Source organism: Ranitomeya variabilis, chromosome 5 (genome assembly GCF_051348905.1).
Source record: "Ranitomeya variabilis isolate aRanVar5 chromosome 5, aRanVar5.hap1, whole genome shotgun sequence".
Taxonomy (NCBI): Eukaryota; Metazoa; Chordata; class Amphibia; order Anura; family Dendrobatidae; genus Ranitomeya; species Ranitomeya variabilis.
In genome coordinates this window covers 541,364,084-541,376,429 of record NC_135236.1, presented here as the reverse complement: position 1 = coordinate 541,376,429, position 12,346 = coordinate 541,364,084, and the positions used below count along the sequence as shown (strand labels likewise).

The 12,346-nt window shown below is 43.3% G+C and overlaps 1 protein-coding gene across 2 annotated transcripts in view; it reads left to right on the top strand.

Annotated features, from left to right (window-relative positions):
• The window catches only part of ARHGAP26 (Rho GTPase activating protein 26), a 588,303-nt gene that overhangs the window by 348,269 nt on the left and 227,688 nt on the right, over positions 1 to 12,346 (top strand). For both annotated transcript variants that reach the window (XM_077265841.1, XM_077265842.1), the window contains exon 19: positions 9,619 to 9,757. In XM_077265841.1, coding sequence (XP_077121956.1) covers positions 9,619 to 9,757 — 139 coding nt within the window. The remainder of the gene's footprint in view (positions 1 to 9,618; positions 9,758 to 12,346) is intronic.

Below are 12,346 nucleotides of genomic sequence, written 5' to 3'. Positions count from 1 at the left end.
GAAGCATTTCAAAATTTAAAGGGGTTGTAAACTAAACGTGCAACCCCTTTCAGTCACTATATTTCCCCCATGTATAATAATAACAGCTTTACCATGCTCCCCACTGGAGCCATTCACCACCTCAGCAATGTCGGCAACTGTTCACCCCGAGCTCGCTGGACATAGCCCTGCAGACAATCAGTGGATGCTTCACTTTCACTTCCGTCAGACAAAACTGACACCTGGAAGAAGTGAGAGCGTTCTGCTACTCTCTGACTTTCTCCGGTTTCCAGTTTCCTCAGAAGGAAGTGAGGTAAAACAGCCGCTGATTGGCTGCTTAGTCCGCTTGACATAACAATGTCATTCGAGACTCTGCAGAGCCAGTGCCCTCATCGCTGTAACGGCGTCTGCATTGGATGTGAGAACAGCTGTTATTATTTTACATGGGGGAAATATGGTGATTGAGAAGAGGTTGTCAGAGTAGTGGACAGCTCCTGTAACAAACTTGCTGACAGCAATTACGAATACTTTTGAGGGGTGCATATTTATTATGTATGTATTGTACACATATGGACAAAATTGCCGGTACCCTTCTGTTAAAGTAAGAAAAATCAGCAATGGTCACTGAAATAACGTTTAACTGACAAAGGTAATTTTCTATTTAAATAATAAAACTAATGAAAATGACCTGGATAAAAATGATGGAACCCTTAGAAAAGAATGAAAATAATTTGATCATAGGAATATGTGAAACTAAGTTGTGTCCTGTAATTAGCTTCACATTTGTCTACAAACTTGTAATCAGTCAACCTGCCTATTTAACCCCTTCACGACCTTTGACGCATACGCTGCGTCATGAAAGTCGGTGCCAATGCGACCTATGACGCAGCGTATGCGTCATGGAATGATCGCGCTCCTGCAGATCGGGTGAAAGGGTTAACTCCAATCTCACCCGATCTGCAGAGACAGGGGGAGTGGTGCTTCAGCCCAGGGGGGGTGGCTACACCCCCCCGTGGCTACGATCGCTCTGATTGGCTGTTGAAAGTGAAACTGCCAATCAGAGCGATTTGTAATATTTCACCTAAAAAACAGGTGAAATATTACAATCCAGCCATGGCCGATGCTGCAATATCATCGGCCATGGCTGGAAATACTGATGTGAGCCCCCCCCACCCCACCGATCGCCCCCCCCAGTCCTCCGTTATGGGGTCCGGTCCCCTCCGTCCTGTGCTGCGCTGCCCCGTGCTCCTGCCCGCTCCCCCGTCCTGCTGTCCGCTCCCCCCTGTGGTCCAATCACCCCCCCTGTGCTCCAATCCACCCCCCCACCACCCCTTCATACTTACCGATCCTCCCGGTGTCCGGCCGTCTCCTCGCTGGGCGCCGCCATCTTCCAAAATGGCGGGCGCATGCTCAGTACGCCCGCCGGCAGATTCCATTCAAGTACATTTTGATCGCTGTGGTAGGTTCTACCACAGCGATCAAAATAAAAAAAATAATAAATAAACCCCCCCCTTTATCACCCCCATAGATAGGGATAATAATAAAATAAAGAAAATATATATTTTTTTTTCCACTATGGTTAGGGTTAGAACTAGGGTTAGGGTTAGAACTAGGGTTAGGGGTAGGGTTAGGGTTATGGCATGTGCGGATTTGGCTGCGGATCCGCAGCGGATTGTCCGCGGATCCGCAGCGGATTGTCCGCGGATCCGCAGCGGATTGTCCGCGGATCCGCAGCGGATTGTCCGCGGATCCGCAGCGGATTGTCCGCGGATCCGCAGCGGATTGTCCGCGGATCCGCAGCGGATTGGCCGCGGATCCGCAGCGGATTGGCCGCGGATCCGCAGCGGATTGGCCGCTGCGAATTCGTAGCAGTTTTCCATCAGGTTTACAGTACCGTGTACACCTTTGGAAGACCAAATCCGCTGTGCCCATGGTGCGGAAAATTCCGTGCAGAAACGCTGCGTTGTATTTTCCACAGCATGTCAATTCTTTGTGCGGATTCCGCAGCGTTTTACACCTGTTCCTCAATAGGAATCCGCAGGTGAAATCCGCACAAAAAAACACTGGAAATCTGCTGTAAATCCGCAGGTAAAACGCAGTGCCTTTTACTTGCAGATTTTTCAAAAGTCGTGCGGAAAAATCTCACACGAATCCGCTACGTGGGCACATACCCTTAGGGTTAGGGTTGGAATTAGGGCTAGGGTTGGAAATAGGGTTAAGATTAGGCTTGTGGTTAGGGTTACGGATAGGGTTAGGGGTGTGTTGGGGTTACAGTTGTGGTTAGGGTTGGGATTAGGGTTAGGGTTGGGATTAGGGTTAGGATTAGGGTTGGAATTAGGGTTACGGGTGTGTTGGGGTTAGGGTTGTGGTTAGGGGTGTGTTGGGGTTAGGGTTGGGATTAGGGTTATGGCTACAGTTGGGATTAGGATTAGGGGTGTGTTGGGGTTAGTGTTGAAGTTAGAAATGAGGGGTTTCCACTGTTTAGGCACATCAGGGGTCTCCAAACGCAACATGGCGCCACCATTGATTCCAGCCAATCTTGCATTCAAAAAGTCAAATGGTGCTCCCTCCCTTCCAAGCCCCGACGTGTGCCCAAACAGTGGTTTACCCCCACATTTGGGGTACCAGCGTACTCAGGACAAACTGGGCAACAACTGTTAGGATCCAATTTCTCCTGTTACCCTTGCAAAAATAAAAAATTACTTGCTAAGACATAATTTTTGAGGAAAGAAGAATGATTTTTTATTTTCACGGCTCTGCGTTGTAAACTTCTGTGAAGCACTTGGGGGTTGAACGTGCTCATCACACATCTAGATAAGTTCCTTGGGGGGTCTAGTTTCCAAAATGGGGTCACTTGTGGGGTGTTTCTACTGTTTAGGCACATCAGGGGCTCTGCAAATGCAACGTGACGCCCGCAGACCATTCCATCAAAGTCTGCATTTCAAATGTCACTACTTCCCTTCCGAGCCCTGACGTGCACCCAAACAGTGGTTTACCCCCACATATGGGATATCACTGTACTCACAACAAACTGGGCAACAAACATTGGGGCCCAATTTCTCCTGTTACCCTTGTGAAAATAAAAAATTGCTTGCTAAAACATCTTTTTTGAGGAAAGAAAAATGATTTTTTATTTTCACGGCTCTGCGTTGTAAACTTCTATGAAGCACTTGGGGGTTGAACGTGCTCATCACACATCTAGATAAGTTCCTTGGGGGGTCTAGTTTCCAAAATGGGGTCACTTGTGGGGTGTTTCTACTGTTTAGGCACATCAGGGGCTCTGCAAATGCAACGTGACGCCCGCAGACCATTCCATCAAAGTCTGCATTCCAAAACGTCACTACTTCCCTTCCGAGCCCCGGCATGTGCCCAAACAGTGGTTTACCCCCACATATGGGGTATCAGCGTACTCAGGAGAAACTGGACAACAACTTTTGGGGTCCAATTTCTCCTGTTACCCTTGCAAAAATAAAAAATTCTGGGCTAAAAAAATATTTTTGAGGAAAGGAAACACATTTATTATTTTCACGGCTCTGCGTTATAAACTTCTGCGAAGCACTTGGGGGTTCAAAGTGCTCACCACACATCTAGATTAGTTCCTTGGGAGGTCTAGTTTCCAAAATGGGGTCACTTGTGCGGGAGCTCCAATGTTTAGGCACACAGGGGCTCTCCAAACGTGACATGGTGTCCGCTAATGATTGGAGCTAATTTTCCATTCAAAAAGCCAAATGGCGTGCCTTCCCTTCCGAGCCCTGCCGTGTGCCCAAACAGTGGTTTACCCCCACATATGGGGTATCATCGTACTCAGGACAAACTGGACAACAACATTTGGGGTCCAATTTCTCCTATTACCCTTGGAAAATTAAAAAATCCTGGGCTAAAAATCATTTTTGAGGAAAGAAAAATTATTTTTTATTTTCACGGCTCTGCGTTATAAACTTCTGTGAAGCACCTGGGGGTTATAAGTGCTCACTATGCATCTAGATAAGTTCCTTGGGGGGTCTAGTTTCCAAAATGGGGTCACTTGTAGGGGAGCTCCAATGCTTAGGCACACAGGGGCTCTCCAAACGCGACATGGTGTCCGCTAACGATTGGAGCTAATTTTCCATTCAAAAAGTCAAATGGCACGCCTCCCCTTCCGAGCCTTGTCGTGCACCCAAACAGTGGTTTACCCCCACATATGAGGTATCAACGTACTCAGCAGAAATTGCCCAACAAATTTTAGGATCCATTTTATCCTGTTGCCCATGTGAAAATGAAAAAATTGAGGCTAAAAGAAATTTTGTGTGAAAAAAAAGTACTTTTTCATTTTTACGGATCAATTTGTGAAGCACCTGAGAGTTTAAAGTGCTCACTATGCTTCTAGATAAGTTCCTTGGGGGGTCTAGTTTCCAAAATGGGGTCACTTGTGGGAGCGCTCCAATGTTTAGGCACACAGGGGCTCTCCAAACGTGACATGGTCTCTGCTAGCGATGGAGATAATTTTTCATTCAAAAAGTCAAATGGCGCTCCTTCCCTTCCGAGCCTTACCATGTGCCCAAACAGTGGTTTACCCCCACATGTGAGGTATCAGTGTACTCAGGAGAAATTGTCCAACAAATTTTATGATCCATTTTATCCTGTTGCCCATGTGAAAATGAAAAAATTGAGGCTAAAATAATTTTTTTTGTGAAAAAAAAGTACTGTTTCATTTTTACGGATCAATTTGTGAAGCACCTGGGGGTTTAAAGTGCTCACTATGCTTCTAGATAAGTTCCTTGGGGGGTCTAGTTTCCAAAATGGGGTCACTTGTGGGGGAGCTCCAATGTTTAGGCACACGGGGGCTCTCCAAACGTGACATGGTGTCCGCTAAAGATTGGAGCCAATTTTTCATTCAAAAAGTCAAATGGCGCTCCTTTCCTTCCAAGCCCTGCCGTATGCCCAAACAGTGGTTTACCCCCACATATGAGGTATCAGCGTACTCAGGACAAATTGGACAACATCGTTCGTGGTCCAGTTTCTCCTTTTACCCTTGGGAAAATAAAAAAATTGTTGCTAAAAGATCATTTTTGTGACTAAAAAGTTAAATGTTCATTTTTTCCTTCCATGTTGCTTCTGCTGCTGTGAAACACCTGAAGGGTTAATAAACTTCTTGAATGTGGTTTTGAGCACCTTGAGGGGTGCAGTTTTTAGAATGGTGTCACTTTTGGGTATTTTCAGCCATATAGAACCCTCAAACTGACTTCAAATGTGAGGTGGTCCCTAAAAAAAATGGTTTTGTAAATTTTGTTGTAAAAATGGGAAATCACTGGTCAAATTTTAACCCTTATAACTTCCTAGCAAAAAAAAAATTTGTTTCCAAAATTGTGCTGATGTAAAGTAGACATGTGGGAAACGTTATTTATTAACTATTTTGTGTCACATAACTCTCTGGTTTAACAGAATAAAAATTCAAAATGTGAAAATTGCGAAATTTTCAAAATTTTCGCCAAATAGCCGTTTTTTTCACAAATAAACTCAGAAATTATCGACCTAAATTTACCACTAACATGAAGCTCAATATGTCACGAAAAAACAATCTCAGAATCGCTAGGATCCGTTGAAGCGTTCCTGAGTTATTACCTCATAAAGGGACACTGGTCAGAATTGCAAAAAACGGCAAGGTCATTAAGGCCAAAATAGGCTGGGTCATGAAGGGGTTAAAGGGTGAAAAGTAGTCAATGTGCTATTTGGTATTATGGTGTGTATCACACTGGTGTATGTACCACACTAAGGAGAGGAGTTGTCTCAGGAGATCACAAAGATAAATCTAGACAAATATGATAAAGGAAAAGGCTTTGAGACCATCTCCAACAGCTTGATGATCCTGTTTCTACAGTAACTACGTTAACAGGAGGCCGTTAGCACTTGGTTGCGGAAGAAGAAAAATGGAAAAGTAGCTGGCACCAAAAAAATTGTGTAAAATAAAATTGAAAAATGTATTTGTCATTAAAAAAATCAAGATGACAAACACAATCCAAAAAAGAAATGGGGAAGGGGAGTACGCAAGGGGGGTAACAAAGTCTTATGTGCTTCGGACAGACATGTCCTTAGTCATAGGTATATATAGGTATTGTGTTAATATTGTCTAACAATATTGAAAGGGCTGTCCACTTTTTTAATCTTTTTTAGTCCACAGGCTTGTTCCAGGTTGAAAAAAAGAAAACAAACCAGCCCTACTTGCCTTCTATAGCTCCATCACTACATCTCTTCTGCTTGTCCAGTCTTTGTTAAATGGCTGCAATTTTGACGTCTCTTCTACAACACATAACCATAGCAGCCAATCACTGGAATCAGTGGTCTCAAACAATTTACTATGGCATCACCACTGTGGGTGATTTGATACAGAGGTCAAGTGCTGACCCAGTTGTTGTTGACCTGTCGCAATCTGGGCCTTGTATTGCCACTCCATACATGTGCCCATTTTTCCTGCTTCCACCACATCATCTTCAACAACTGACTGTTTGCTTCCCACCTCCTGTCCAGTACTCTTGTAATGAGATAATCAATGTTATTCACTTTACCTGTCACTAGTTTTAACAGTCTAACTGATCAGTGTAAAGTAAAGATGTCAGTTTATATATTTTTTATGATTTTTCTATTTTTGAGGACTATGTATTTTTGATGACCCTGATTCATGGACCAGACGCAGGTCTCTGTACTCTGAAATGGACAGCCTCATAGGCATATATGATACTTTTGAGTTTGGATTAGGAAACCCGCAGGCTGGTACATGAATCACGGTCCATGCTTGACCATATCACATGAATGTGTGAATTCAGTCTTAATCATAGGAGGAGGTCCAAGTTGTTAAAGCTTTTGGCTTTCAATAACTTTATACATTGTTTTAGAATTATATTGCTTGTTTTTTTTTGTCTCTACGTTTATACCTTTTTCTCTGAATGATACACTTTTGGGGAAGTGCGAGCAACGGTCTCTTGGGTTGTAAACTTGAATGACTTAACGGCAGGGCAGCTGAAGATTGCTATCAGGGAAGTATTGCGTTCAGGCTGTGCTGCACACTGGAAGCTCTCACATTAGGCATACTTATTCTGTGACTTCATTGCCAATCAATTTCCATCCTGCATGGGCTCATCTGTCCTTATTCTACTTTATTCCACTGAACTCGAGAATACATCTTATTGCAGATGTAGGGCAAAGTGAATAAAAATGTATGGTTACTGCTATATATTGGGAGACATTAATTGCTTTTCTATACCGAGTGTATGTGTATGGTCTTTTGCACATGTTTTTATTTTATATTTTGCCCACTATAACTTGTATTCATTTTACGTTTATCCTGGCAATCTGACAACAAAGGCCAGTGACAATGTGGGGAGTTGAAGATAAATTTGAAGATAAATTTTGGGCCTTTTCACAAGACCATTATTGGGTAAAAAATCCATTGAGGAAAGGATTCCAGCTATTGGCCAGGGTAAACATGTAGCAATTGAATTATCAGTGAGAAATTTACTTGTTTGGCGTTGATTGAATCTCTTACAATGACCTAATAATTATTTGTCTGTTATATGCTCTGCGGTAAATTGGAATTTCTAGTCATTTGCAATGAAAACAGTAGAAATTACAAGCGATCTGAAAAGCAATTTGTCTTTTTAATCGTAAAATTCTTTATAAAGCCAACTGGCTGTCATTTATACAAATTGATCTTCACGCATAAAATAATCCTTAGGGTGGTTGAGTCAATAATTCCTGTAAAGTAATTACCTACTATAGAAACGATCCATGCTGCTACATTGGGGTCATTGAAGTGAGGTCCAAGTCAGCATGGCCCTCAACACCGTAGGGGGCATCTAGCAGTGTAATTCTTCTCCTCTCCACAGAGGCCTTGTATCCTGGAATGGTATGTGGTTCTGTAATAGTTCACCAGGAGTGGGTGTCTGTCCTAGTTTACCCCATAGGCCTATATTATGCAGGCTTTTATTTTATTTTTTTATTTGTGCCTGGCATAATCACATTATATTAGCTATGAAGGTACTCATTCAACCGTGTCCATATGTGTAGACACTATTGCGCTCACAACTAAACTGCCGTTTGCAATACTGATAATTGGGAACAATCGGAGCTGTTGATGTTACTATGGTTTGAACAACATTAGGGACTGTATTTATTTTTGTATCCCTGTCATCTCACCTAGAACATTTTGAAGACTTTGTAAAAAAAAAAAAAAAAGAGAGAGAGATTAACCTCCCAGAATCACAAAACAGTTTTCAAATCCGTGGAGGCAACAGAAGCCTCCTGGAACCTCGCAGAAGGCAGTGCTTTCCGCTGTGCGTGGCACCATTATGCTTTGCCATATGTCTGATCCTCAGGTGCACATTCACTGGGCAGGGATGGGTGTTATCATTAAAGGAGCATGGTCATACACTCCAAGTTGTACATTCACTGGGCAGGGATGTCCCTGTGCATAGTCAGAAAGCTGCCAATCAGTGGAGGGGGTGGGGTTATACCGCTTATGAGTATAGAGGACTACATAGCAGCAGGTTTACTAGTCCTTTTAGTGATGTCCTGATAGTGATTTTATGAAAACTAATGTGTGGCATATTGCTAGAATCAGGTCTCTGTCGACATTGCACTGCTTTGATATTGAGTTCCCTTTAATGTGTATGGCCAATATTTGTTCTGGACTCTTTGTATATCACCACTGTAATTGTGTTCCTATTCGTCCCTGTGCAAATTGCCTCTTCAGAGAAAAAGAAGACTTGAACTCTATAGCGCCACCTATTGGAAGTAGAGATCCTACCACTCACAATCAACCCTTTAACGAGTCGTGCAATATGACTTAGGATAAAAGCCAAATCAGTATCTCAATTCGCAGACACGGTGTTTCAGGCTGTTGGCCCTCGTCAATGCCACGCATGAGAACTAATTTGGTTAGGTGAGAGGCTCTGGACTGGGGTCTAAGGGGTAATGTTTCTCCTTATGGAGAGTGACATACCATCTCTGGCTTGTCAAGGTAAGGAGGCTTATTCGCGGTGCAATGCTCCTCTGGGAAATATAATATGCAAATTGCCTCTTCTGAGAAAAAGAGGACATAAACTCCATAGCGCCACCTGTTGGAAGTAGCGATCCTACAAGTCACAATCAACTCTTTAACGAGTCGTGCAATATGACTTAGGATTAAAGCCAAATCAGTATCTCAGTTCGCAGACACAGTGTTTCGGGCTGTTGGCCCTCGTCAGTGCGAAGCATGAGAACTGATTTGGCTAGGTGAGAAGCTCTGGACTGGGGTCTAAGGGGCAACGTTTCTCCTTATGGAGAGTGACATACTAGGTCTGGCTTGTCAAGGTATGGAGGCTTATTCGCCATGCAATGCTCCTCTGGGGAATTTAATATGCAAATTGCCTCTTCAGAGAAAGAGGACTCTGAACTCTATTTGTCCCTGGACATGGCTGCAAGAACCGAAATGAGGCCTGCATTGTCTCCACTGTTGCCTGCATTGTGAGATTGTTTTATGTAGCAAAGTGACACTCTATTTCATGGTTTAGTCATTTCATTTATATAATTCTATTCGCCTGTTAGCCGTATGCTGCAACATATTTTTCTGCAGTTTCCCCTCTGTTTTCTAACTGGCTGACCTCTTGAATCTTACTTTATTTATAGATGTTTTCCACCGTGCCGGAGATGCCTCAGACAAACTCCCAGCTGCATTTGTCTCGTAAAAGGAGCACTGACTCGAAGCCGCCTTCCTGCAGCGAGAGACCCTTAACGCTTTTCCACACAACACATTCCACAGAGAAAGGTGGGTGTGTCCAAGCCCCCACCCCAATTCATGATATTGGCAATGTCTGTGTTTTGTGTTCAGTGTCGTGACCATAGTACCGGTTTACATACTCATCCCTTGCTTGGTGTAGAACAATAGGATTCTAGCTTACACTGCAGGTGACCGCAAACACGTGTTTAGATAATCATTCCTTTTCTTGACAAAATGTAAATTTAAGGCCTATGGTTACACAGGCGTATAACCCGCCTGAGTGCTATCTGATATGTTCTCTCATAACACTTGGACCAGTTATGCTACAGACCAATTATACTACGGGGCAGTGAGGATCAGCAAATGTTTCCTCATGCCGATTCGGCATGAGAAAATAAATTGCAGCATGCTGCGAGACTCGGCTCACTTGCACCCTTACAAATCTATGGGTTGGTGTGAAACATTGGACTGCACTCAGATTTCATCCCAGTGCAGTCCGATATACGCTGAGAGTGGCAATGGAGAAATTACATCATTCGTCTCCTCTGCACCTGTGCTCTAATTCTCTCATGTGAGAGGATCAGAGCACTGACAAACAGGTCCTGCACGCAGTAAAGCTGAAGTTAAGGGTCATGAGCATCTTGCATCTGATGTTATACGCTTGTGTGACTCTAGCCTTACACATTTACTATAAATACCTGTGTTTCTTTCAGCTAACTAAAAGGGTGGCGTTCCATTTTAAATATGTAGGCAAAACACTAAAACATTCACTTTCCTTAAAGGGGTTGTCCAGTCAGGATAAATTATCACCCATCCTTAGAATACGGGACTTTCTAATGGAGCGGTGGGGTATGACCACTGTGACCCATGCCAATCAGCAGAACGGCACATTTTTATCTTTTTAGGTGCTTGTTCTGAGTGCTGTCCATGAAAGAAATGGACAGCCCTTGAGCCAATGTTCATGTCACGCTCGGACTCGGGTGGGTAAGTCCGATGGATGCCACCGCATACAACAACGACTAGAAGGTAAGAGGAGAGGAAGGTCCTAAAAGTAGGGAGCAAGGGATGAGACACCTCCTGACTCCAACCTGTGCTGGTCCTTAAACTCCCCTAACGCTCTATGTGGGTCCTTCCCACCACCGTTTTCATGTGCCTAGTCCCTTATCGTCACCTCAGTATACCCTGGCTAGTGCCCTGGCTGTCAAGGGCGCTAGCCTCACCACTGCAAGTGGTAAAAACACAGGGCAAGTGACTTAAGCGGGACAAAGAAAAAGGAACAAAAAACTTAGCTTCAGGCACTAAAGCAGCAAATAATACAGCACCAGAATCCTGAACTCGGACAACAGCAGAAACGCCACCAATACAAGCTAGCTCCTCACTTCAGGATGGTCTTCATAGAATAACTCTACCGACCGGAATCACACTTGCGAGTACAATGCGAGAAACTCGTGCGAGTCTCTCGCATCAATACCCGGCACTGCCGCTGGCACTAGGGACCGGAGCGTGCAGCTGCATGTCTTTCTATGCAACTGAACCCTCTGCTCCTGAAGGTCGGCGGCAGTGCTGGGTATTGATGCGAGAGACTCACAGGAGTTTCTCGCATTGTACTCGCAAGTGTGACCCCGGCCTAATACCGACAGTGAGCTGATGAGTCATGTGATTATTTAAAGGATGAAGGGGGTGGGCACCACCCAACATCAGCTGACCGGCCAGAAAGCAGCTGACAGTAAGGATACTGACATTAACACTTGCTGGACCAAAAGTAAAAAACATTTAAATTAGAACAAGACCAGAGCGTTTATTACTGACCGACTCTGCGTGTGAAAAAAAAATCTCAGCATGGAGCAGTTTCTTCTATAAATTGGATGAGACTCACCCATTCAAGTCTATAGGCGCATGAAAAAAAAATCGGTTGCCCCAGTAGAGCACCCAATTTTTACTGATGCATTGCAATTCTGTAACATAGGAAAGTGTAAATGGTCCTGTAAATGATTAATTGCTGCTGTGCAAAAAAAAACGGATTGCATACGGATTGCACAAGGATGGCAAGTGAGAAAAAAAATCATCCCACTTTTCTGGATGAATTTCTTGATTATATATATATATATATATATATATATATATATATATATATATATATATATATATATATATATATATATATATATATATATATATATATATATATATACAGTGCCTACAAGTAGTATTCAACCCCCTGCAGATTTAGCAGGTTTACACATTTGGAATTAACTTGGCATTGTGACATTTGGACTGTAGATCGGCCTGGAAGTGTGAAATGCACTGCAGCAAAAAGGAATGTTATTTCTTTGTTTTGTTTTTTTTAAATTGTGAAAAGTCTTTTCACAGGGTCATTTATTATTCAACCCCTCAACCCACCAGAATTATGTTTGGTTCCCCTAAAGTATTAAGAAGTAGTTCAGGCACAAAGAACAATGAGCTTCACATGTTTGGATTAATTATCTCTTTTTCCAGCCTTTTCTGACTATTTAAGACCCTCCCCAAACTTGTGAACAGCACTCATACATGGTCAACATGGGAAAGACAAAGGAGCATTCCAAGGCCATCAGAGACAAGATCGTGGAGGGTCACAAAGCTGGCAAGGGGTACAAAACC